Source organism: Danio aesculapii, chromosome 1 (assembly GCF_903798145.1).
Source record: "Danio aesculapii chromosome 1, fDanAes4.1, whole genome shotgun sequence".
NCBI lineage: Eukaryota > Metazoa > Chordata > Actinopteri > Cypriniformes > Danionidae > Danio > Danio aesculapii.
Genome location: NC_079435.1, coordinates 1,780,098 through 1,807,940, shown reverse-complemented (window position 1 = coordinate 1,807,940; position 27,843 = coordinate 1,780,098). Strand labels below are relative to the sequence as shown.

The window sequence follows — 27,843 nt, the reverse complement described above, 5'->3', positions numbered from 1 at the left end:
CAGGACCAGGGTTGGCAGTGTTCTTGCTGTGGGGCTAACAGTGCTAACCACTGGGCCTCCGTGCCGCCCGATCTATAGTGAAGGAGGAGAATGGGGAGGAAGGGGGGTTTCTTCCAAACGAAGATAAAGTGGACTGAAAACTGTGGTTATTTATAGTAGCTTATGGCTCATATGATTGGATGATACTGATTAGCTTAATACGAGACCAGCTGTGATGAATCTTAAGCACATGATCCTCTCGAAGTTAGTTTATTAATAAACCTCACTTAATAATAAAAATAAATCATCAGCATCATATCAACATTGAACAGCGCCCTCTGCTGTACAAGCCTACCATTGATTCAGTCCCAAACTTTCTTCCAATTGAATTTTGGCACGTCATTTCCTCATACGAAGTGCATGTATGCTAAAATCAGTAAGCAGTTTGCATGTTTCTGTCTTCGCTAGTGTTTAGTCCGGATTAGTTTTCTCCGTGTAAATGTCGCTGGAGGATGAGCTGTCGTGTGCGGTTTGCACTGATGTCTTCCGTGACCCAGTGTTGTTGAGCTGTGGGCACAGTTTCTGCCGTCAGTGCATCTATGATCACTGGTCCTCCAGCGGAACAAGAAACTGCCCGATCTGTCGACAGGTTTCACGGCAGCGCCCGGTGGCCAATGTTAGTCTGAGAAACACCTGCGAGTCTTACCTGAGAGAGCAAAACAACAGGACAGAGCGCAAAGATGAAGAAGAACAGCAGTGTCTGATACACGGAGAGAAGATCGAGCTCTTCTGTCAAAACGATGAGCAGTTTTTATGTGCGAGGTGTAGGAAATGTGGACACGGATGGCATAAGACCGTGCCCTTACAACAGGCTGTACGACAACGCAGGGTGAGGCTAATTAGACCTAATTAACCCTTGTGGTGTTTACTCTTTCGTTTTGCTCCTGGCTGTTTTTTTCTCATTGACTTTTCTTATAATGCAATTATATATATATATATATATATATATATATGTATGTGTATATGTGTGTGTGTGTGTATATACATGCATACATACAGTTGAAGTCGGAATTATTAGCCCCCCTGATTATTTTTTCCCCAATTTCTGTCTCATCTCTAATAACTGATTTATTTTCTCTTTGTCATGATGACAGTAAATAATATTAGACTAGATATTCTTCAAGACACTTCTATACAGCTTAAAGTGACATTGAAAGGCTTGACTAGGCTAATTAGGTTAGTTAATTAGGCAGGTTAGGGTAATTAGGAAAGTTATTGTATAATGATGGTTTGTTAGACTATCGGAAAAATATATAGCTTATAGGTGCTGATAATATTGTGCTTAAAATGGGTTTAAAAAAATTAAATCTGCTTTTATTCTAGCCGAAATAAAACAAATAAGACTTTTTCTCCAGAAGAAAAAATATTATCAGACATACTGTGAAAATTTCCTTGCTCTGATAAACATCATTTGGGAAATATTTAAAAGAAGAAAATAAAATTAAAAGCGGGGCTAATAATTCTGACTTCAGTTGTCAGTATTAACCCTTTAGATGGGCCTGTGCTAAAGAGTTTCTGTCTTTTATATGGAGTTCATTGGAGTAAAACAGCAGAATATAGTGTGTGTGTGCATAAATACACTTACTGTGTTTACTGTGTTCTGCACTCTCAGAAACAAAAGGTACACAGTGGTACAAATAATGTTCCTTAAGAAGCAGTTTTGTACCTCTGTAAAAGTTGTACCTTATATAGTACAGAAAAGACCTCTTATGATACTGCTCTGTACCTTTTGTGGTAAAACTGAAATGAAGGTACACAATTGTTCTCATAAACGGATACATATGTGTTGGACAACTCCTTTATTACAATATCTATGAAAATAAATATGACTGTAAATGCAGTGATTTTATGAATAATTTCCATATTAAAACTATTAAATTCAATTCAATTCCCCTTTATTTGTATAGCGCTTATACAATGTAGATTGTGTCAAAGCAGCTTCACATAAAAGGTCACAGTAAATAGGAACAGTGTAGTTCAGTTTGTAGTGTTTAAGATCAGTTCAGTTGAGCTCAGTTCAGTGTGGTTTAATAATCACTACTGAGAGTCCAAATATTGAAGAGCAAATCCAACGATGCGCAGCTCTACAGATCCCGAACCATGCAAGCCAGTGGCGACAGCGGAGAGAGAAAAAAACTTCACTAAATGGCGGAAGTGAAGAAAAAAACCTTGAGAGAAACCAGGCTCAGTTGGGCACGACCATTTTAATTTCTCCGCTGGCCAAACGTCTTGTGCAGAGCTGCAGTCTCAGTGGCGGAGGCTGGAAGCTGGCCTCAGCGAAGACTCGTCTGTCTCTGGAGCGTCACAGGAATCAGTCTCATGTTCTCCACTCCTCCATGACCATCACAGTAGCTGCTCAGGATACGGCCTGGTCCAGGATATGGAAACCTTGGGATCATCTCGTTGTTGGTCTTGGATCGAATCGAATCAAAAACTAGAATCATCATTTAAAAGCATATGCTTAAAGAAACTCAACAACATTAATTATTAAGTTCTATAATACAAAACAATAGGTATTGGAAATTAAACTTTAAGGCATTTTTAATAAACATTTGGTGAGCATTTTCTGATTTAAAACATTTTCATTATTGATATCCGCACCTTTTGGCGTTTGCTTTCCGCTATGCACGTGAGCTGGCAACAGTCCTGCATATGAAAAGTTTTCATGCAGACATTTTAGTACTGTAAAACTAATCAGACATTGTGCATATGTCAGAAATAGAATTATGCAAGAGTATTGTAATATTTTAAAATTTAGTAAATTAAATGAACTTTTAAGTGATTTACAAAAGTATCGTGTGAAAACTGGAGAAAAAGATGTTTTCTGTTGTAGATTGGAGAATGTGTTTCTGTAACATTTTTGTGAAAAGGGTTGTGAAATGTTTTGATTGAATAAAGGGTTTTTTATTCTTTATCAGAATCAGAATCAGAAAGAGCTTTTTTGCTAGGTATGTTCACACATACGAGGAATTAGTTTTGGTGACAGAGCGTCTACAGTGCAACAGGATTACAGAGACAGGACAAAAAACAGATCATAAATATATTTTTAAAGAAATAGAAGTAGTGAGTGCAAATATACAGATTGACAAGTGTATGTACATGTTTATTACTATATACAGCGTTATATGTGCAGCTGTTCTGTGCAAATTGGCATGTAAAGTGTGTTGTTAAATAAGTGTATATAAAAGTGTATGGCAAGTAGTGATGTTGGTTTCGCAATTATTATCATCAAGTGTTCATGAGATGGATTGCCTGAGGGAAGAAACTGTTTCTGTGTCGGGCTGTTCTGGTGCGCAGTGCTCTGTAGCGTCGACCAGAAGGTAAAAGTTCAAAGAGGCAGTGTGCTGGGTGTGAGGGGTCCAGAGTGATTTTGGCAGCCCTTCTGCTCGCTCTGGATAAGTACAGTTCTTGGGGAGTAGGAAGGGTTGTACCAGTGATTCGCTCAGCAGTCCGAACTATTCGACGTAGTCTTTGGAGGTCGTATTTAGTAGCTGAGCTAAACCAGACAGTTATTGATGTGCAGATGACTGATTCAATGATGGAGGTGTAGAACTGTTTCAGCAGCTCCTTTGGGAGGTTAAACTTCCTCAGCTGACGAAGAAAGTTCAGCCTCTGTTGAGCTTTTTTGACAATGGAGTCAATGTGAGTGTCCCACTTCAGGTCCTGAGAGATGGTGGTGCCCAGGAACCTGATTATTGTAAATGGAAAAGCTGCATTTATTCAAAAATAAACTTTTAAAAAACATCGTTTAAAATGTATTTGATGTTTTATATTTACTGAAAATAAATTGACGCATTTTGGATTAAACAAAAAGCCTTTAAATTGTTCTTGATGAAACACATTTGACACTGTTAAGGCACAAAGTGTCTTGTCACTGTAGTGGTAAATATGGATCAGATTTGTAACTTTGATGAAGGCACAATATTGTATCTGCAGGTATTAAAAAGCAAAGGTACATTTTGGTTTCCCATGGTACAAATCATGCCTTTAAAGGTACAAACTGCAATGGTACACATTTGTTCCTTTGTCTTAAGGTACAATTCATTAAAGGTACTGCCCCAGTGACGAGTTTTTTGAGAGTGTGAGAGCTGAGGGGTACATTTTGATTTTCTCAAACATATCAATGTGCGGAAAAGTCTCTCTCTCACACAGTATACTCCATACAAAATGCAGAAACTATGCAGAAACTATGCTTTGTTTGCACTGCAACTGATGATCAACAGTAAAATTGACTTATTTTACCTCTTCCCAAGAGGGAAAACCAGCAACACTCACGAATGCATGATTATATGCTGTAATGGTTTTCCAAAAAATGTGATTATAACTGAAGTCAATGGGACAAAAACACCCCCCAACATAACCAAAGTGGAGTCAATTTGCCCAGAGTGTATTGTTGAGTTTAAGTTCTAGCATTTTCCCAAAGTATGTGTCCAAGTATGATTTATCACCAATAATCATTGCATTTGCTGAAACAGAGAAAGTTGTGGCCAAATTAAGACTTAAAATCACCCCAGAGTGGATGAAAATGACCCTAAAGGACATAAGGGAAATTAAAGAAATGCAAATAACAATGGTAGTTTGTTCAACAATGCAAGGATGGCGGGTTTCAAATGTGATTGTGTGTTATCTTCATAGGGGAAGCAGAAAGCAGCTCTTCGATCCGCCGAAAAGACTTTGTTGTCATTACAGAATGGTACAGCACGGGATCCCAAAATCTCGAAGTACATTCAGGTGAGAATAAAGTCTTAAAAATAAAGATAACTACACAAAACCTTGGTAAAGGGAAAGTATTTATCAGCTCTCTTATTTCATTAAAGCTTTTTGACGTTCTGCTTTTGTGAAGAGAGAAAGGAAGATATTTTGAAGCTGGAAACCTGTAACTATTGACGTTATTGAGATATTTTGTGCATGTCCATTATTAACAGTTTTACCCTTAACGCTCAGTCTCAGGTTCAGGAGACGCAGAGAAAAATAAAGGTGGAGTTTGAGAAGCTCCATCAGTTCCTCAGAAAGGAGGAGGAGAGCAGAATAATGTCTTTAAATGAAGAAGCGGAAGAAAAAAGAGGGACAATTGACCGATCAATACAAGGAGAAATGCTGACCATTTGTGACAGGATCAAAGAGCTGAAAGCAGGAATTGAAGATGACGACATCAGCTTTCTGCAGGTTGGTCCTCTCACAATCAAACTCCTTTTGATCAGCTTTTAACAGTAGCAATAATAAGTCGTACTAATTTTTAAAGTCTCGTTATTATTGAGTAACGCTTAATGTTTATGATTTGTGCATAGGTATTTTTCCACTTTGTTTGGTTTTGTTTAGTCGCTGTAGTAATTTGGTGGAACACTTTACAATAAGGTTTATGCAGAGCTAGTGTTTCTATCCATACAGATACACTTCCGGTGATCGGTTAATGTGACTTTTTTCCATTAAAAATACTTGAGTAATAAAAATGTTCATATTTTAAAGGCATGGTGTGGGAAAATTGAGTTTAACGCAATGATTCTTGTACTGTCTGAGACCCACTTCATATTGTATATCAATCAGGCAGTGGAGAGCATCGATTAAAAAAAAAAACAGACCTTAAACATGCTGATTTTGGAATGGGGTGTATGCTGAAGCATGCTAATAGGACTTTTAATTTGCCAGTAACCTGGGTTAAGCGCTTCCGGTCAACTGTATGCCAATGCAAAAATCAGTGCATTTAAGGTCTGTTTTCCTCAAAAATCAGCGATCTCCACTTGCTGAGTGATATCTAATATAAAGTGGGTCTCAGATTGTACAAGAAGCACTGCATTCAATTACATTTTCCCTCACCATGTCTTTATAATATGAGCATTTATTTTACCCCATTATAATCAATGGAGCTTCTGCGCTAGCCTGCCGATTCTGAGGGGCGCGTGCCAGTAAACGGCTTTTTGTCTCGTTTTGCGCTTGAGCAACTGAATGAATGCCAAAGTTTATTTAACTGAATGTATTTGAATTACATTACAACGTCAATGCTGTAAAGGGAACTGTATAAAATGGAAAAAACTCACAATTACAGGTCACCGGAAGTTTATCAGTATGGGAAACACACTAGCTCAGCTTATACCCTATTGCAAACAGTTCACGGGAAGCGCTTGACCCAGTTTACTGAAAAATGAATAGTCCTTTTGCATACTTCTGCACATACCCTATAATGTTGTATTAGTTAATGTTAGTGCATTTACTAACATGAACAAAAAATAAACAATATATTTATTACAGTGTTTGTTCATGTTAGTTAACATTTGTGAATGAAAATACAGTTGTTCATTATTCATGTAAGCTCGTGGTGCATTAATGTTAACACTCATGAATTTAGATGTTAATAATGTATTAGTAAATGCTGAGCTATAATTAATAAATGCTGTAGAAGTTTCATAATTGGATCTTGTTAGTAAATAAACCTTATTGTAAAGTGTGACCTAGTTTCCTTGTGAATGTAAAAATGACTATAAGAAAGTATTTGATAAGCTCAGACACCTCTCATTTTTCATGCAATGCTATTTTTAATGCACAGCTCATTTAGAAATATCAAATATGCAAAAATTACATTTACATTCTTGTATATTTTTTATCTTATAGTGAGTGTGTATCAGGGCCGGAGTGGGACTCCGTTTAAGCCCTGGAGTTTCAAGCCTTAGACCGACCCACCTCAATTCACAACTGACTATATTAAAATAATGTCATTTCCAATTCAGTTCCTAATGACACGATCACGTCTTTTTCAAGGACACAGCTGCTTTAGAACTTATCAAGTTTTTCATAAATATGAGAAGATTAAAGGGTGGCTAAATCTCCAACACTATTCCTTAACATCACAATGTCCTTTCCTGCAATATCTGAATATCTGTGCAGAACTCTTTATAGATCTCCAGTGCTTTGTAAAGGTGGTCACACAAAAAATAAAAATAAAATATGTACACCTACATAAGTAACCCAAGCAGTTTATATGTCTTAACACACACAAAAATTTAAATAAAACAAGTTATTATTTAGGTGAGGTTTGAACTCGGGTTGGCGGCGTGGTAACTCAACATGCTGACCACAGGACCACAATGGCGCTATCACACTGCTGTGTTTGGACTTAAAAATAAGTACTGCACTGTCATCTGCAAGACTCTTTTAACCACAGTATTACTTTCTATTGATGGCTTAAACCTTTTCTCCCATTTTTAGGTTTCTGATCAACTTATGTCAGATTTGATAATGTGGTAAATCATCTCATTTTCATTAAGCAGGTGTAATATTCATTAATATTAATTATTCGAAGTCTTGTATTCACTAATGGCCCGTTTCCACTGAGTGGTACGGTTCGGTTTGGTTTGGTACGCTTTTATGGCCGTTTTTACTGTCAAAAAGCGTACCGAACTGTACCGTACCACTTTTTCGGCACCCTTTCGAAAGGGTACCAAACACGAGAAAGGGTACCAAAAGGCGGAGCCACACGCGCAACTGAACTCTATTGGTTTACAGAGATACGTCATTCGCTTGTGCAACAAGCCAGAATGAAAACAAAAAACCCGCCATGTTTAAAATACACAGCGAGAGATTATAGCGGGATTATAAATACATATAATAACGAGCCATGGTCGATCTGGGCTCAAACAAACCTTGTCGTCGTCTTGATGAACAGCCACAAAGCCAAGAAGAAGAGCAGATTTACCCTGTGCCCCTTAGTTTTTTACGAGCCAGTCTGAGGCGCGAGCGGTTTCGCTTTCTTGCTTGCGCTCGCGCGCGTCTAACATTATATCTGAAATAACAAACTTCTTGAGCTGATGATAATAACCTGCGCTTGATTATTGATGTGCTTTTGAAACCCGATCCTGTCAGACAAACGCGAGAGTGAAGCGTGAAGAAACAAAGGAGAAGCCGGAAAAACAGGAGCACATTATTTTTTCAGCAAACGCGAACAAAATACCATGTATAACTAACTTATTATCTTCACCTTTTGGACTATTATGAACTGGGAATGAGGGAATAACTGTCTAACAGAGGCTACATGTGCTGCTGAAGATTACAGATACAGATGAGAGGTTTTCACTGACTGTAGGCTATATTTTGTGTTGTTTTGATCCTAAATAAGGACTAAATGTCTGCTGTGTGTATCGGAGACTGTAAGGGGCTGTATGTGTTTATATATGATGCATTTAGGTCATAGAAAAGTTAGTAATAAACATTTCTACACAAGTATTTATGTGTATGAAGCATCTGTTTAGTGAGAAGTGCTTTTCATATAATATGTAAGTGACCCGTACAGCTTTACTGTAGACATTTCTGTAAACTTTCTGTCATACACCACGCCCACCAAAATGGTACCCTTGTTAGTGGAAACGCAAGCCTGATAAAGGTGACCCGTACCAAACCGAACCGTACCGTACCAGTCAGTGGAAACGAGCCATAAGGTGCCGATGTCATCATTAACCTGCAGGCTGCATTTTGCTCACGGGGCTGCGAGAAAAATAAATAAAAAGAGCAGAGCTGCGGCAAAATAATGAATAAAAAGAGCGAGGCTATGGTCAAATAAATAAATAAATAAAAGTGCAACTGCTGAGAGTGCGAGCAGCTTGGGACACCGGCCCTCACGGCCAAAACAACGGAACGGCCCACCGGGAATTCTCCCGGTCATTTCGATTAGCCAATCCGGGCCTGGTGTATATGTAGTATTACAATGAGAGAATGGTTTTGGCATGAGGTGGTGAACTCTCACTGAGGTGATGCTTACAGTTTTCATCTTTATTCAATATAACTTCTCTGTATTTTTGTGCTTTTTTTTCAGAATTATCAGAGGATTATGAACAGGTATTTTGATTTCTGTTTTCCCTTTAGAATGTGCATGAGTGTTTACATAAAAAGCTGATTCTGACTTCCATCTCTATGTGTGTGTGTGTGTGTGTGTGTGTGTGTGTGTGTGTGTGTGTGTGTGTGTGTGTGTGTGTGTGTTTAGGAGTGAGTACACACTCCCAGAACAGGAACTGAGTTCAGAAAGTCTTATCGATGTTTCCAAATATCTGGGCAATTTGAAGTATCAAGTGTGGGAGAAGATGAAGGAGATCTGCCCCTACTGTGAGTTCTAGATTGTTCATTACTGTATTTTTATTACACCAAACGTTTGTCGAGCAAGTTTGTTTCTCATCATCATGTCGGTTGGAGGGTCTCCTGATTCAGCGTGTACCCTGCGTGTATCTCTTCATTTTAAATTATTTGTTTTTTTAAAAACGAACTAAAAATCAATGGAAAAAATAAACTATTTAGCTTTTAAGGACGGCTCAGTGGTTAGCACTGTGGCCTCAGAGCAAGAAGGTTGCTGGTTTGAGTCTTAGCTGGATCAGTTGGTGTTTCTGTATGGAATTTGCTTGTTCTCTCCATATTGTCGTGGGTTTCCTCTGGATGCTCCGGTTTCCCCCGCAGTTCAAACAATTGGAGTACAGGTGAATTGCTGGATAAGTTGGTGGTTCATTCCGTTGTGGCGACCCCTGATGAATAAAGGGACTAAGCCAAAAGAAAATAAATGAATTAATATAGTTGTTAAAACCAATTTTTTACCTCATTTGACTGCTGAACTGCTCCATGATTGGGAGTTGGGGGACACATTTGCATTGACATGATCATTATGTTAAGTTTTTTTGTAAGACCCTCACAATAGACTGTGTGATAGATAATTTATAGAAGCTTCTAGATGTTTACTAGGGACCACCAGACTTCTTGGGGCTCTTAAGCTGAATTTATACTTTCGCCTGGCGCCGCATCACGCACCTCCGCTGACTGCATGCGCACCTCACGAAATGGACCAGGTTTTTATACTAGCCACGTTCGCCGTTGTGATAGTCTTTAAAATGACAGGGGGCGGTCAAAAGAAACTGACCGTAAAATTAGAAGGATAAACGGAGAAGTAGAACGTTTCCAGAACTACGTCATATCATTAATATCATTTAATATTTTTTAACTAATTATTTTTATGAATTATTTGAATGATTATAAGGATTTTTATAACATTTAAGATTTTTGTACATTAAACTTTTATGCATCAGTTGCTTTTGTTCATATATTGGACAGTTTTACCTATTAAAGTCTATTAAAATATTAATGACAACACAATATGAGTTGCTCCACAATTATATTTTTATTATGGCAAGAAATGCAAAAAAAAAAAAAAGAAAAACCTACACTTACAAAAAAAATACTTGGAAAAACAGATTTCTGTAGTTGTTTACATGGGTCTCCACTTTTGCCATGGACTCTTGGTTTTAATAAACTGATCCCTCAGGTTTTTCCAAACTTTTTAACAAAAACTTTCTCCTTTACCATGGCAGGTGCAATTTCTAGGCAATAATTATTGATCATTAGGTTATCTCTATGATCACGGATCATAAAGATATCTGTACAGTCGTACCTGTTTCAAATCTCTTCACAGTGTTTCATACTCAAATCAAACGTGGCGCCGCACGCACTGTTCGCTCGAGTTTAAAAAAAAAATCATGCCAGCCGGAATCAGGATTTTTCATGCACACCCAAAGCGAACCTCCACAAACTCTGAGATGACGTCACATTCGCCGCACTCACTTAAGTGAACAAGTGGATGCTTACCTCGCTTGTTGGTTCAGGGTGTCCGCAAAGTGTATTATTATGAAGTATTAAAAGTTGATGAATCAGTTATGAGAAAATTAAGGCCCTTTAAAATGTCTTAATTGCGTTTTTACGAGGTCTTAAGTTTTGTTCAAGCATTGTCCAAAGTGTTTGACTCCAAAAAAGCAAAAATATATTTATTTTCCTCCTGATAATACAGTAATACATTTATTAAGGTATTTTATAATCTTTGATAATGTTAACACTGTGCGTTAACTAACAACTAACTAACAACAACTTTGGATTTTAGTAATGCATTAGTATACAGTTGAAGTCAGAGTTATTAGCCCCCCTGAATTATTAGCCCCCTGTTTATTTTTTTCCCCCAATTTCTGTTTAACAGAGAGCAGATTTCTTCAGCACATTTCTAATCATAATAGTTTTAATAACTCATCTCTAATAACTGATTTATTTTCTCTTTGTCATGATGACAGTAAATAATATTAGACTAGATATTCTTCAAGACACTTCTATACAGCTTAAAGTGACATTTAAAGGCTTAACTAGGCTAATTAGGGTAACTAGGCAGGTTAGGGGAATTAGGAAAGTTATTGTATAACAGTAGTTTGTTCTGTAGACTATTGAAACAAATATATAGCTTAAAGGGGCTAATAATATTGCCCTTAAAATGGTGTTTAAAAAATTAAAAACTGCTTTTATTCAAGCCGAAATAAAACAAATAAGACTTTCTCCAGAAGAACAAATATTAGCTGACATACTGTGAACATTTCCTGAATCTGTTAAACATCATTTGGGAAATATCTTTAAAAATAATAATAATAAAAGGGGGGTGAATATTTCTGACTTCAGCTGTATGTTGAACTCGCATTAATAAATGCTTTACAAGATGATTCATACTTAAATAATGTTAGTAAATACATTAACTAATGGACCGTCATTCTAAAGTCTTACCGTTTTTCCAAGTATGGAAGTGAATAGTTTCCAGCTTTCTTCAAGATTTCTGATTTTGTGTTCAACAGAAGAAACTCATGAAGGTTTGGGACCAGTTTAGGGAGTGTAAAAGTGAATAAATAGGGTGAACTGTCTTTGAAGTCCACATGAACTGAAAGCTGCGACAGTTTTTGCAAGAAACGGAATATTAAATGAGAAAATAGTGGGCGTGGCTTGTTTTTTTACTGCAAGCTGATTGGCTGTAGTAAAGTGGGTGTTTCATTCAGAAAGATGTGGTAAAGGGTTTGAGGAGAGTTATTTCAACCCAACAGACTCCTCCTGCTCAACATTTCAATTTAATGTCAAAACTGACACCTGGAGGGGCGTGGTTAAGCGTGTTAGCCACACCCAATACCTTAGACAGACCTAATTTGAGAATTTAACTGAAAACAAACAGGAAATGCATTATCAGATTTCAATTAAAGATTACAAGAGCAATCTGTTTTTGTTTTTAATGACCTGCACAGACGAATTGCTCACCACAGCAATGTGAGCTAACAACTTCAATATGGTTAGTTTTGCACTTGTATGCACTTGCATATCTGACTGTTTGCTCTTTTCTTCAGACCCAGTGATTCTGAACCCAAACACTTCTGCACCACAGCTCTCTGTGTCAGAGGATCTGACCTCTGTGACCTCATCAATCCATCGACAGAACAAAACCAGTGATCTTCCTCTGCACAGGAGCCTTTTGGTGCTGGGCAGCGTGGGATACAGTGATGGAGAACACACATGGGAGATTGAGGTGGGAAAAAGTCGACACTGGAGCCTCGGAGTGTGTCTTGAATTGAAGGGAAAACCTATTACGCAACCGTTGATCCCTGCAAATGGCTTCTGGGGTCTCAAATGTGAGGGATACATGTACCACTTGATGACCGCTGAGGCATGTGGATTAAACATTAAGAGAAATCCAGAGGTAGTGAGAGTAAAGCTTGATTATGTTTGCGATGACACAATTGAAAAACAACGCTGGTGTAGGGTGAGCTTTTTTGATGCCGGCTGTGATGAGGTTATTGGAAGATTTACTAAAGTACCTCTGCAACATAAACTCTTTCCCATTCTTATCCCAGAAGATCAGTCCATCCCGCTGCGCGTCGCTCCGGCTAACGTTATCCTGACCGTTGAAAAGAAAATCTCCTTCATGGAGAGACACGAACTCTTGCTTAGGGTCTGTTTTGGTTTTGTCATGGTTATATTAATAATTCTCTCATGGAAGAATGAGCAGCGAGGCAGATAAAAAAAGAAATGAGTGTAATAGTCACACATACTGTGATTGTAGCTCAGATAACTTACAGAGAGATGAGCTTTGCACCTAGGGCTGTGACGGTAACGGATTTTCTGTTACCGCGATGATGAAGCAAGAAATCATGCGGTATGTCGGGCATATATATATATATATATATATACATATATGCAGTGTTTCCTCTAGGATTTTTTTCCAGCTGTGGCACAGATCTACAAACTACCTGTGGCGTTATTTCAATGACAAATGTCATTAATGACAAAACTCCTTGCCTCCCCCTCAAATATAAGCCGCTTTAAGAGCGCGCAGATCTTCTTGTGCGCTCTCAAATAAACGTTGCTGAAGTGCGATTTAGTGCGTTTATGTAACTAGTATGTCTCCAGCATATTAAAAAAATGTTTTGAATGAAGCTGTAATGTAGCCGTGGCGGGATGAATCCTGGCGTGGCGCCCCACCATGGAAGAATGAATGTAGCGGAAACCATGTATTATATATAAATATAAAATCGCTCCACAGAAAATAAGCATTTTTAACGCACCCCTGTAACGTCTATATCCCAGTCCCTTCATCAACATTTTGAATGCAAGTCATTATTTTAAAGATTATGACTTGAGAATATGATTTTACCTCAGCGCTGCACTTTTCTCCTTCTCCCTCGCGCTGAGTTCAGGTGACGGAGTGTTGTGAAGTAATTAAACTATCAAACTGGCACAGGAATATCAGTATATTAATATAGGCTTTGCTAAAAGGCTGGTCAAATGTAGGTATTTTTTTACAGAAGCTAAAAACAGACACGTATGCTGCGACCACGGTGATGAGTCAACAATCACATATATTTTGACGAATTCGTACGAATTAGCCACTAAACTGTCAAAACGTAAAATACTTACGTTTTCTCGTGAGATCAGGCTGGATATTCCTGTGCCAGTTTGATAGTTTAACTACTTCACAACACTCCGTCACCTGAACTCAGCGCGAGGGCGAAGGAGAAAAGTGCAGCGCTGAGGTAAAATCATATTCTCAAGTCATAATCTTTAAAATAATGACTTGTATTAAACATGTTGATAAAGGGATTGGGATATAGAAATTACAGCGGTGCGTTAAAAATGTTTATTTTCTGTGGAGCGATTGATTTGAGTTAGTAGGCCTGCTTTATTAAAATAAGCTTCAAATAAAAACAGCCTATGCTGGTTATTAAAAGGATTCAGTGTTTGCGTTTTGTAATCTAAATTTGTAATTTAAGTGGAAAATACTCAGGGCAGGCCTTTTATTCCTTTTATTTAGTTTATTCTGTTTTTCTATTCAATCCTGAAAGATTCACAAGCAAAAATAAATACTAAACTAAAATGGGCGGTGATGACGGTAATAACCACATCACCGCGGTTGACATCTCATTATGGCGGTGATGCGGTTATCGTCACACCCCTATTTGCACCTAAAAATAATCCTAAAGCATTCCTGTGGTTTATGTACAGTAGTCCGCATTTGAAGTGGATCAAAATCTTTACAGGGTGTCAACTCAAATCAAACAAACCTTTACAGGGTGTTGTAAAAGGTATTAAATGAAATTAGCCAATATTAAGGGCATTAAAAAGTAATAAACGTAAATTTTCAAGCCCAAACTTTTTAGATGAATTTTCAACTTGTGTAAGGTGAAGGCCTTCATTCTAAAACTTGCGTGAATTTATTTATATGTTGAGAGTAGGCCCTGAGCAATATCATGCGATATCAAACTGGGGACCCGGCTGGCTTGCTGCCAACCATATAGGCGAGCTCGCTTTCATTCATTAATTAAATTAAAACATGGGGAAATGCAAGTTTTCAGACCTCTAGCTGGAAGACTCAAGGTTTAAAGACTGGCTAAAGCCTGTAGTTTGCAACAGCCGCGAGGCTTATTGCCACATCTACAAGAAGACCTTGCTTGCACGGGCATCATGCAGCGCCTGCAGTTAAACTCACAGCGGTTTATTACTAAATTAAATTATATTGGTATTATTAACTGGGATGAATTGATTCCCCAATTCGAAAGTAAAACCTACTCTAATAGGTAGTGCAGTGTGTGGGTGAGAGAGTGTTTCGATGCGATCCGGTTATGTTGTGGTTCTGTGACTGCTGCTGTTGGTTGCTCTATGGTTAACAATTATGACAGTTAAAGTTACTAGGTTAATTTAGATTTAAATCAAAAGTAAATAAAATATTAGTCTAATATTTTGGGTGTTTTTTTGTGCGTTTGGGTGTGTTTTGGGCAGCTTTTGAGCTGAAAAAAGTTTGCTATATCTGGCAACACTGGTGGTAGCTTGGCAACAAAGCCGCGATGTCAACACAGAATCTATCGGCACATATCTTTGGAAAAATATTTCCAAATGGTGTTTTAAAAAAGGCAGTAAAATGTATTAAATTCAACTTAAGAAGTTCTGTATATACCCTGCTTTAATCAAAGTTGTCCTACAATGTTCGAATAACACCCGCTTCTTGTCTGAGGACAATTTAGGAAAACTTTTTGGTCGTCTTCAGATGTTGATGACTGTATGTGACTACATCTGTGGTGTCACTATTATGTCTCGTTTCTACTGACTGGTACAGTACGGTACGGGTCGGTACCAATGGTATCCTTTTGGTGGGCGTGGTGTGCGACAAAGATTCAGTCAACGTCATTTTCCCCTCACACTTCCAATAATATCCAGCTGAGCACAGCCTCTTCGCGACTTGATTCAACCGTTGTCTGCTACGGTGTTTGTCTGTTTGTGGGCGGGTCCGCAGGTTTCAATTTCCCCGGGTTTGAGTGTGCAACAATTAGGCGGGGCTTAAGTTTTGTATCAACGTCACGCCGAAATGGCTGAAGACTTGTTATCAAAAGGATTCATTTGAAGCACTATGAGTCGACTCTTTTCTAAATGAATCAATAGTTTTAAACACGAAGCACTTTCAGATTTAAGCCTTAGCAAGATATTTCACGTCTACGTATTTCACGTATGTTTTAGTTAGTGAGGTACACTGTCATTCTACAAGAGCAAGTAGCAGGGATCTTTATCACTCTTATAGATTTAATAGTGAATCAGGTAGAAACTCTTGTTTGTGTACCAGCTCTGTTGCTTGGAATGTTTTGCCTACAATTTTTAAAGAGATCCACTTTGAAAGTGTTTTTAGAGGGGAAATTAAAAAGTGGTTGTTTTACAGTTGAAGTTGAGGGTTTTGTTATGCCGAGTTGGTGAGCTGATGATGTTTGTACTCCATTTAGGATTTGCTCGTTAGATTTTTAAGAATATTCCGGATGTCGGCGCCAGAGGTGTAGTGGTTAGTGAGTCGACACATGCACTTAGGTGCTCATGGCGACCCGAGTTCGATTCCACCTCGCAGTCCTATGCCGATCCTTCCCCTCTCTCTGCTCCCCACACTTTCCTGTCAATACCCTCTACTGTCTTGTCTAATAAAGGTGAAAACCCTGTGTTACGTTCCTGTACATTCCTGTGTGGCGTGATTATTATTATTTTCCCTCGCTAGTCTCTCTCTCTCTCTCTTCCCCTCTCTCTCTGTGCTCGCTCTCTCTCTCTCTCCCGCTTCCACCCATACAGTGGCTCCGATTGGCTACCGCTGCCCAGCTGTTTGCCGTGTTCCCCCCTGACGTCACCCACGGTCTCCAATCCAGCCGCTGCCACCGTGGCATAAAGGTAGTGACAGGACGCTACTAGAGAGGCCCTGAATTTCTTTTATGCTGTGTGTCTGTGAAATTTGCTGTCCGTTTTCTGTGTGTTATTTGTCTGTTCTCCATTTGTCTGCCGTCAGTGTTATGCGCATCTGAGGTTGGAGAGTGGGACAGGTAAGAATGTCGCGCGACATACATTGTGCACACGTAGTTTTGAATTTCACTGTTGTTAGACTAGGTAATGGGCGTGCTCCACCCACTGTACTTTTGTTTTCTCATTGTATTTATTAGAGTAGGTTAGGTAGTGCGTAATAGACGCCAAGATTTCTTTTCAATAACTGCTGTATTTTTCTTTTGGATAGTTAGGGTAGATGTTGGGCCAATAGATTGTTTTTGTTTTATTTATTTCTTTTGTTTGGACGCCGCCCGCTTCTCATGTCTTCAACTCTCCCATCTATCTGTTCAACCATCTTGTGTCCCCTTTGTTGTCTGTAGTTTCAATATATTCTTGTAATTATTTAATGTTCTTTCTACATATTGTTTTGCATTTATTATTGTCACTATCTTTGTAAATAGACTCACTTTATTGCATTTAGTTAGTCTTGGTATTTTGTTCCTCATTGGTTGATATTGTGTGTTTGCTTATGTGTTTCACCCAAAATTAATGTTACTCTCCTTCCCCTTTACTCACCATCTTTAAAAACGTAACACCCTGAAAAAATAATAATAAAATAAAAAAAAAGAAATATTCAGGATTACGATGGAAATAAGCCTGTGGCTTTTTGTGTATTTTATCCTTGACAGCTTTTAAAGTATGTATGAATTAGTCTAACTGGACTTGTTTGTATATTTTTGTTAAAATTGTCAAATAAAATCAATCAATTTATCAATCAATGAATTTGTTGTGCCTAACTGAGCCTGTTTTTTCTTATGGTGTTTCATCCTTCACTTTCGCCACTTGGTAATGTTTTTTTTTTCTCTCCGCTGTCGCCTCTGGCTTGCATAGTTCGGGACTTGTAGAGCTGCACATCGATGGATTACTCTTCAGTGTTTGGACTCTCAGTAGTGATTATTAAACCACACTAAACTGAACTAAACTTCAACGCTGAAACCTGAACTACACTGTTTATATATATATATATATATATATATATATATATATATATATATATATATATATATATATATATATATATATATATATATATATATATATATATATATATATATATATATATATATGCAAAATTCTTTTTCCACAAACAAAAAATTTCTTAAATCCTCTTCCTCATTTGGCATTTTTTTAAATTGAAATTAATTCCTTGCTTAAAGCGATACGTTTATCTAACAACAAAAAAATGCTGCAAATTAATAGAAACTTATATATATATATATATGTTTCTATTAATTTGCAGCATTTTTTTTTTGTAAATTTAAAAAAATGGACAAATGAGGAAGAGGATTTAAGAAATTTTTTGTTTGTGGAAAAAGAATTTTGCATATATATATTCATTTTTATCCTAATAACAAATAATATCTTTCAATGTAAAGATTTGTTTTGATGATTGTGGTTTATTTAAATAATTATATAGATCTGACCAAAACTTTTTTGTAAGATTTTACAAGTTTCCTCATTTTCCTGACAGAAAGAACAAGTAATTGCAATATCAGTAAATTTTGAGATAAACGCATCGTGCAACAGAATCAATTGCATGAACACCACATACATCATAATATCAAAACAACTGATATCCTGCTATTCATTTATTTTTGTGGACATTTTTAGATGGGCTACATCAAAAGTCTGTGCAGTATTTATTAAATCAATGTAATGCTATTGTTGCCAATAGAAAATAGAACTTTAATATCATTGTCACAAGTAGAACGACATTTAAAAGTGCTCTCCAGTCAATGCAACAACATTCTTCTTTTCCTCAAAAATCTGGACAGATATTACAAAATACATAATTCCTAATAAAATAAAAGAAACTAATTTTAAAATATTACATAGATATTATCCATGCAATGATTTTATTAGTAAGTTTAAAGAAGGTTTTTCACCCTTGTGTTGTTTTTGTAAAATGGAACCGGAAACAATTCTTCATTTATTTTTCAGTTGCAGTTACACAAAACGGTTTTGGTCCCAAGTTTCCTTAATTCTTTTTGAAGTGTTTTATAAATGTATCAATATAACTAATATAATGGTTTTATTTATGGATTGCAACTCTGGAATATTGGAAATGGATAAAATAACAAAAATTCTTATTTTATTTGGAAAGTATCACATCCACAAAACAAAATGCATGCTGACTGTACCAAATTGTAAACTATTCTTCATTGATCTAAAAAATTTTTATGATTCACTCACTTCTATACAGAGCAATACCAAAGCTATTAAGACATCCCAACTGCTGAAAAAAATACTTAATGTCCATGATTAATTTCTGTTGTTAATTCCCTTGTACACTGTTTTATGTATAATCCTGTACTCCCCTGTTTAATCAATAAAAAAAATAACAATAAAAAGTTTTAAAGCCAAAAAAAAAAAAGTCAATGCAACAATCATTTTGTCTAAATAATAATAACCTAGGCTACTAAAATTAATATAAATTATATAAAAATAGATATTTCTAATACTAAAGTATGGTCATGCGTTCAGATACAGATACAAAACATTACATATTGCCTTGATGCCTTTATTTTTGCAGCACTAAGCATGGTTATCGCAGTTAAATCTGTGCCTACTTCCTGAAGGAAACATCTCAACCAAAACACATTATATCTGAATGTGAACATAGAATTGTAATTCTGAATGTTGGTTTTGAAATATGTTTGCAATTGACATGTTAAAATGTCATATTTGCCAATCAAAAAATGAATGAAATGCAAATGAATGTCACGCTGTGGGTGTCTAAAACTTCATATCAGAAGAGGCGCCCTCTGTCGTTCAGATATTATCTTTTCTGACTTCGCTCTCTACCAGTCCAGTTTTTATGTCATTTCCTCATAGCAAAGGGAACAAACGCAAGTGTTTTGCCTAATTTAGTTTTGTTTTCGATTAAAACTCGACTTCTTTCCTTTTAATGTCGCTGGAGGATGAGCTGTCGTGTCCTGTTTGCACTGATGTCTTCCGTGACCCAGTGTTGTTGAGCTGTGGGCACAGTTTCTGCCGTCAGTGCATTGATGACCACTGGTCCTCCAGCGGAACAAGAAACTGCCCGGTCTGTCGGCAGGTTTCCCCGCAGCCGCCTGTGGCCAACCTGTGCTTGAGAAACACCTGCGAGTCTTACCTGAGAGAGCAAAACACCAGGACAGAGCGCAAAGATGAAGATGAACAACAGTGTCCGATACACGGAGAGAAGATCGAGATCCTCTGTCAAAACGATGAGCAGCTGTTATGTTCAGAATGTAAGAAACTGCACAGGGGCCACAAAACACAGCCGCTTCAACAGGCGGTGCGACAACGCAAGGTGAGCAAGTGTTGAATTTGAAGTGTATGTAGTTTTGAGTTCTGATGCTCAGCATATATAAGTTCACCCCTCACAAATCTAGCTTTTAAAGTCATATTTTTAATAGGAGGCTATATAATATGATATTTGTGCATATACATTAGATTAGTCAGTAATGAAGCCAAATCTGGAGCTTATCTAACAAAATAACTTGCGGTAACGCTCCAAAAACTAGTACAAGCTAATTTATATGTGTAGAAAATATTAAATACAAATTTAGAAAAGAGGAAAAATCAAGAGAAGCAAAAATAAAATAAAAAATAGTTGAAATTTTGTAGCTTGTAATTTTTTTTTAAGTATTTAACTTCAATTTAATTGTATTATCTTTCAATTTCTAAATATATTTGGTGACTAAAATATTCTTTTAATAAATACATGTTTAATACATCTGTTTTGTTTAAATGCACCAAAATACATTGCCTATATTCACTTAGAAATGGAGAAAAATGTAAATTTTCATTTTATTCAGTTATGCTGAGCACTGTATAAGGGGCCAAACTTTATTTTTGGTAACACTTTACAACAAGCATGTATTAGTTAATTATTAACATGAACAAACCATTAACAATACATTTATTACAGCATTTGTTCATGTTAGATAACATTAGTAAGTTGTTCATTAATCATGTGCACCGACACATGCACTCAGGTGTTCACGGCAACCCAGGTTCGATTCCCGCCTATGCCGATCCTTCCCCTCTCTCTGCTCCTCACACTTTCCTGTCTATACTCTCTATTGTCCTGTCAAAAATAATGGTGAAAACACTTAAAAACAATTATAAAAAAAATGTTAAACTAAGATTATTAATAGATGCTGTGCAGGTATTGTTCATGTTATAGATAAATAGGTAAATAGATTACCTAGTGAAACCTTATTGTGAAGTAGACTTCATTATATGGACTTATTGTGAACTTTTTTATCGAACTGTAGGCCACCGTAAAGATGTCTTATGGTGTGAAGAACAACTATTAATAATATTTAAATGGCCTGAGGGTGTTTTTATTTCAATTAAAACTCATCTTCTTATTTTGATATTTAATTTTAATTCTGAGACAAAAACTTAACAGGTGCGATGGGCTTTACAGAAGGCTTCAGGAACACTATTTTCTTTTTCATTTATTGAACTATTCTTTGGGATTTGGCTCAAAAATGTAAAATAAAATTATTAACACAACAGCGATCAATGGTAGACAAAGACATTTTTAACCAACTATTCCTTTATAAATTGACTATATATATTTATATTTTCATTATGACAGTGAAAATGTCAACAATTTATATACATATGTATGTTTGTGTATTCATTCAATTTCTTTTCGGCTTAGTTCCTTTATTAATCTGGGGTCGCCACAGCGGAATGAACCGCCAACTTATCCAGCACGTTTTACGCAGCAGATGCCCTTCCAGCTGCAACCCATCTTTGGGAAACATCCATACACACTCACTCACTCACTCACACTCATACACTACCGACAATTTAGCCTTCCCAATTCACCTGTACCGCATGTTTTTGGACTGTGGGGGAAACCGGAGCACCAGGAGGAAACCCACGCGAACGCAGGGAGAACATGCAAACTCCACACAGAAATGCCAACTGACCCAGCCGAGGCTCAAACCAGTGACCTTCTTGCTGTGAGGCGACAGCACTACCTACTGCGCCACTGCGTCGCCTTGTGTATTTTTTTTTTGTTTGTAAAGCAATATCTGTTCATTTAGTTCTTGTCTAATTAAGGAAAAGTTGAAGGCAGCTCTTCGTCCCGCTGAGAAGACGTTGTGGACTTTACAGAATTCTTCAACGCAAGATGCCAAGATCTCCAATCACAATAAGGTGACTGATTCCAAAATAAATATTTGATTTCTGTTTACATTAGAGAACACCGGGGAGTGGCACGATGACACATTGTTTTACTTACTCCTATATTTCATATGCAAATATTTTCATTAAATATTGCAATGAATTTGTGAACATATCTCATTTTATGCATTTGTTAGGGTGTCAGATGTCCGATTTAGTTATATTTCAGCTTCAAGCTCTCTAGCCTGGTGCAAAAACTGGGTGTAACCCGATTAAAGCTTTTATTTATCCATACATATACTCACCGGCCACTTTATTAGGTACACCTGTCCAACTGCTCGTTAATGCAAATTTCTAATCAGCCAATCAGATGGCAGCAACTAGACATGATCAAGACGATCTGCTGCAGTTCAAAGCGAGCATCAGAATGGGGAAGAAAGGGGATTTAAGTGACTTTGAACGTGAAATGGTTGTTGGTGCCAAAAGGGCTGGTCTGAGTGTTTCAGAAACTGCTGATCTACTAGGATTTTCACGCACAACCATCTCTAGGCTTTACAGAGAATGATCTGACAAAGAGGAAATATCCAGTTAGCGGCAGTTCTGTTTGCGCAAATGCCTTGTTGATGCCAGAGGTCAGATATATCAGGGATATATATATATATATATATACATACCAGGAGAACAATGTTCACTAAACCTGCGCCTACTTTTTAAAAAATGTGTAATTAAGTCTTATGTTGTGCATCAGAATATATTTAACTCATGAAATGTCCTTAACTCCACTTTTACTCCTGTTAGCAACTTCAAATATTGATTATTGCTTGATTATTGAAAAGTCATAATTTAAGTCAGTATTGTAATTATGATTATTTAAAATGATTGAGTGGGTAGGTCATATGACCAACAATCAAATGTTTTTTTTCTTCTGTAAATAAGCTTGCTATAACACATATACATTTGCATATATACAGTCGGCAGCAGGAATATAGCGCACTGTCACTTTAAGAGCCTCATGGATACAATTGACTGTTACACATGCATTTTCCTTCTCAACTGTTCATTTACTACACAACAATGAGAGCTTGTGTGGCAGCATGTTTTAACACATTTTTACATGATTTAGCACTGCATTCAGACACGGATTTAACCAACATTCGAAATCTAAATTGAATTTCGATTAATTGTTCAGCTCAGAGATGTCAAATTTTAGGAAATTGTAGGTTTTCTCAAATTTTGATTTCCACTTTAAAGGTGCTGTATGTACGTTTGTGACTCTTCTAAAGCATTAAATACCATAATATGTTTGCAGATATTTCAGAAACATGCTCAGTGAACATTCTTATTAATCTGAAAAACAATGCTGAAGTCAGATACTCTGCTTTAAACGTGTGTTTTCCGTGCCGAAGCGTCTGTCTTTCATTTGGTCATTTAACCCACCCAATGCCAGTTTAGCCAATTATATTTCAGCACCCCGGGTTGCCAGATGGTGGAAAACAGCGTATTTTACTCATTCATTCAGAAAGGCTCTCAAAGCATGCGTCTGTGACCTCTGGTGGACAGAAGCAGGCTCCGAAATCAGACGCAGATTCAGAGTTTCACATGAGGTGGTTATTAATTATCAAATAATATAAATATCACTAGTGTAAACATTAGGTGAGCAGGTTACATTGTAACCCCGTGTCTCAACAACACGCTTCATGACGAGATACACAGCGATAAGCAATTTGGCTGTTTGCACCAGACGAAACACGACAGAAATGTAAACACAGCCATTCAGATGCACAGAATATGCACTCACTTAAAAAATAGTAAGGTTTATAATCTATTTAATACATATTAATCCTCTTTATCATTATTAAATGTAGATGCGGAATCACTTGTTCAGTTTCAATTTCAAACTATTTGTTTTATCGTCCAGATCTGAGCTGAACTATCTGCTGCTGCTTTCAGTATATGGCAATAAACATCATGTAAAATGGCATTCAAACTCACATTATGAGCATTTAACACTGAATAAAGCACATGAGGTATACCTAAGCTGATCATTGTCAGTTTTCTGTTGTTCAGCTGTGAGAAATAGAAGCCGATTCTAATATATATTAATTTGAGGTGTTGGTTTGGAGAATATTCCTTCTTTCAGGTGCCGTTGCTTTTATTTAGAGCACCGTTTAAATCACTCGCTCCTGTCCTCAATCTGGCAACCTGCACTTGCGTTTATTTTGATCCAGGAGTGCAATACCTAGTTCAACCACTGGGTGTCAAACTTATACTGCACCTTTAAAGTCATTTTACATTTTATTTTCCGAGTTTGGTCACATTTTAGAAACCATACACATGAATTAATTGTCACCCAGGTTTAAGTTCAGCAGACTGAGAGAAAAATCAGGGAGGAGTTTAAGAAACTCCATCAGTCCCTGAAAAAGGAGGAGGAGAGCCGGATAGCAGCTCTAAATGATGAAGAGAAGGAAAAGAAGGTAAAGATGGAGAGAAAAACAAAGAGCCGAATACGCTCTCTCACTGACCGGCTCCGAGAGGTGCAGAAGGGACTGAAAGACGACGACATCACATTCCTACAGGTTTGTGCAGAAAATATAACGCATACTCACACATTCAGTGTTAAGTGCATTTCTAATGTTACTTATAAAATGGTCTCTCTGTGTATTCACAGAATTACACCGGCTTAATGAACAGGTATTGTGGATTTACTAAAAATAAAAAAGATAGTTAGATAATCAGCGGATGCATTAGTTTGAGTCATGCTTGTGTCTGTGTTTAGAGCTAAAAACACACTTCCGGATCAGGAACTGAGTTCAGAAAATCTGATCGATGTTTCCGAACACCTGGGGAACTTGAAGTATCGGGTGTGGGATAGTATGAAGGAGATCTGCCCCTACTGTGAGTCATGGACATTCATTATTATCGTTCTATATTGTAGGAAATAGGGCTGTCACGATTTCTGAAATTTGCCTGACGATTAATTGTATAAGTAATAATTGTTATATTATGCTGATTAATTGTCAGTTTTGGAGCCTATAGGGATATCTAATATTTGGCCAAATATAAAGGTCCTCATCAGCTTCAGCTCCTCAAAATAATGTATGAATGATGAGGGTGCAGTGGCAGGATTTTTTTTTTTTTAACTCTTGCCGTGTGACAACAATCCTACTCCAACCTGCTGGTATAAACAGGTACTGCTGAACAGCTGACTATTGAAATACCAGATACAAATGCTGTGTTAAGTTGAATGCGCCTGATATATGTGGTAATTTTAAGTACTTGGATAACAAAGTGATTGTTTAACTTTTTTTAGTGCAACATATAAAAGATCAGGGGCTTTTGACAATAAATCAGGGCTTAAGCCCCCAAAGAACCCCCCCCCCCTCTCCGCAACGCCACTGCTTCAAACGTTGACTACTGTTTTATATCTCTTCCTTGGTCTCCTTAGACCCGGTGATCCTCAACCCAAACACTTCTGCACCAGAGCTCTCGGTGTCAGACGATCTGACCTCTGTGACCGCTTCAATCCATCACCAGGACAAAACCAGCGATCTTTCTCTGCACAGGAGCCGTGTGGTTATGGGCAGCGTGGGATACGGGATTGGCACTAACACATGGGAGATCGAGGTGGGAAAGAGTCGCCACTGGTGCCTCGGCATGTGTTTCAGATCGGAGGGAAAGTCTAACACACTGCCTTTAAACTCTTCAAACGGTTTCTGGGGTGTCCGCAGAGATGGATGTTTGTACAGTTTCCTGCACGCTCCAGTGAAGTTCTCCATACAGACAAATCCTGAGGCAGTGCTGGTCAGGCTGGAGGATGATCGTGACGCGATGGGCAGATGGCAGAGGAAGGTGAGCTTTTTTGATGCCAGGAATTTCTCCCATTTTGCAGAGATTAAGGGAATTCCTTCGGGGAAGGAGCTTTTTCCGTTTGTGATCCCAGGAGATCAGTCCATCCCGCTGCGTGTCACTCCAGTCCCTGCTAAAATCACTCTGGCGGGTGAATATGCTGTGCAAGAGGAAAAGAAATTGGAGCTCACTGATGTTTTATTTTGGGTTCTCATAGTTATATTGGTGATTCTGATATGGCGATCAGGCAAATAAAAGTCTGCTGTACTGTTTTTTAGACAGTTGTGTTAACCAAAGATTCCTCAAATCACCAAACATATGTAGAAATAGCTTTTTGTTTGTTCAGTTTTATTTTCCTGTGTGGGACCTGCTGTTTTTGGTTCTTTTTTTGTGATTTGCAGAGCCTGCATGATTGCTGATTGGTGGGTGGGTCATCTCACCTGAGACCCATTATGTGGTGCCTATAAAGCTGCGGTCACACTGGGCTTTGTGTGTGTGAAATTCTGTCGTGTGGCGCTGCGAAAAGGGGCGGGATTAAACAATTAGACATTAAAAAACGCAAGCGATTGCTTCATCTTTTAAATTTCTGTCCAGAGAGGTCATGTTTTGATCCTCGATTGGTCTCACGCAGTCAAGTGATGCGATTTTGCTGGTCAGAGTTCACCAAGCTTCAACTTTGCACCGCAGCAACATGCGAAACTTGACTCATGACCTTGCGTTTCCGGTCTGACGCATTCGCGTGCGTATGAATGGAAGTCTATGGGAGGAAAAGCCCAGTGTCACCGCAGCTTTAAGCAGGGGTTACCAATCTCGTTCCTGGAGGTCCGGTGCCCTGCAGGGTTTAGCTCCACCTTGCCTCAACACACCTGCCTGGGTGTTTTAAGTATACCTAGTAAAGCTGGGGTCACACTGGGCTTTGTGTGTGCGAAATTCTGTCGTAAGGCGCTGCGAAAAGGGGCGGGATTAAACAAGATGATTAGACATTAAAAAAGCCAGAGATTGCTCCAATATTTTAAATTTCTGTACAGAGGTCATGTTTTGATCCTCGATTGGTCTCACGCAGTCAAGTGATGCGATTTCGCAGGTCAGAGTTCATCAAGCTTCAACTTTGCACCACAGCAACGTGTGAAACTTAACGCATGACCTTGCGTTTCCGGTCTGACGCATTCGCGTGCGTATGAATGGAAGTCTATGGAAGTCTAAGCCCAGTGCGACCGCAGCTTTAAGCAGGGGTTACCAATCTCGTTCCTGGAGGTCCGGTGCCCTGCAGGGCTTAGCTCCACCTTGCCTCAACACACCTGCCTGGGTGTTTTAAGTATACCTAGTAAGACGTTGATTAGCTTGTTCAGGTGTGTTTGATTAGGGTTGGAGCTAAAATCTGCAGGACACCAGCCCTCCAAGTTTGGTGATCCCTGCTATAAAGAGTCCAACATTTGACATGGGAGGAGGGCTCGATTAGCCTGACTTCGCTGCCTGGTGTTTTGATTATTTTAGTTTGTCTTGGATCATGAGCTCAGTTCACTATCATGTACACGCTTTTCACTACTGACTTCCAACTGACTTTGATTGCTTTAAATGCTTTTGTTAATCATTTTTGATTTACCTGGTCCGTATTGTCTCTCTAATGTTACAATTTTGAGCCGGTTGTAACAACAATGTAAAAATTGTATGTGGATGTTAATATTTAACAATAAAATCCTTATTAAAATACATTTATACATCACTGTACAGTTGTTTTCCTTATTTGGTACATAGGCAAGTTTATTTATATACTGTAGCACATTTCATACATGATGGCAATTCAAAGTGCTTTACATAAACAGGAATACATAAGAAATAAAAACAACAGAATAACAATAATTTAAAATGGATTAAAAATGTGTAAAACGGGTATTAAAGGAATAAAAGAGAATCGAAAGACATAAGTGTGGTCTGTCAAACATAGCACAGTGCTCATTCAGCACAACTAAACAGACGTGTTTTAAGTAGTGATTTGAATGTGCCACGTAAAAAATAATAATTAAATGTGTACATAATTAAAAGTGAAGTACGACTAAAAAAGAACACGAGACAAAAAGATGCAACCAATATTACTGATGGCCAAATCATGCATCTGTTGGGTATATTATTCTACAGTACACCACAGTTTACTGCAGTAAAACTAAAGTA

At 37.7% G+C, this 27,843-nt stretch overlaps 1 protein-coding gene and 1 pseudogene across 1 annotated transcript; both read left to right on the top strand.

Annotated features, from left to right (window-relative positions):
• The first annotated feature begins 402 nt into the window (after nucleotides 1-402).
• LOC130222266 (E3 ubiquitin-protein ligase TRIM35-like) lies at nucleotides 403-13,423 on the top strand. The gene is made up of 6 exons (XM_056454869.1): nucleotides 403-868; nucleotides 4,675-4,770; nucleotides 4,984-5,205; nucleotides 8,840-8,862; nucleotides 9,008-9,126; nucleotides 12,204-13,423. The coding sequence occupies exons 1-6, from the start codon at nucleotides 479-481 to the stop codon at nucleotides 12,872-12,874; spliced, it is 1,521 nt and encodes a 506-aa protein (XP_056310844.1). The 5' UTR covers nucleotides 403-478; the 3' UTR covers nucleotides 12,875-13,423.
• A 6,106-nt stretch (nucleotides 13,424-19,529) lies between these two features.
• Nucleotides 19,530-27,343, top strand: LOC130222580 (E3 ubiquitin-protein ligase TRIM35-like; annotated as a pseudogene).
• The last annotated feature ends 500 nt before the right edge of the window (nucleotides 27,344-27,843 follow it).

What these genes read in the sequence shown, in the direction of transcription:
- LOC130222266 (XM_056454869.1), top strand. Translation starts at nt 479, where the DNA reads ATGTCGCTGGAGGATGAGCTGTCGTGTGCGGTTTGCACTGATGTCTTC. An exon ending in AAATCTCGAAGTACATTCAG is followed by an intron (nt 4,771 to 4,983) that starts GTGAGAATAAAG and finishes CTTAACGCTCAG; the next exon opens with TCTCAGGTTCAGGAGACGCA. An exon ending in GAAGGAGATCTGCCCCTACT is followed by an intron (nt 9,127 to 12,203) that starts GTGAGTTCTAGA and finishes TCTTTTCTTCAG; the next exon opens with ACCCAGTGATTCTGAACCCA.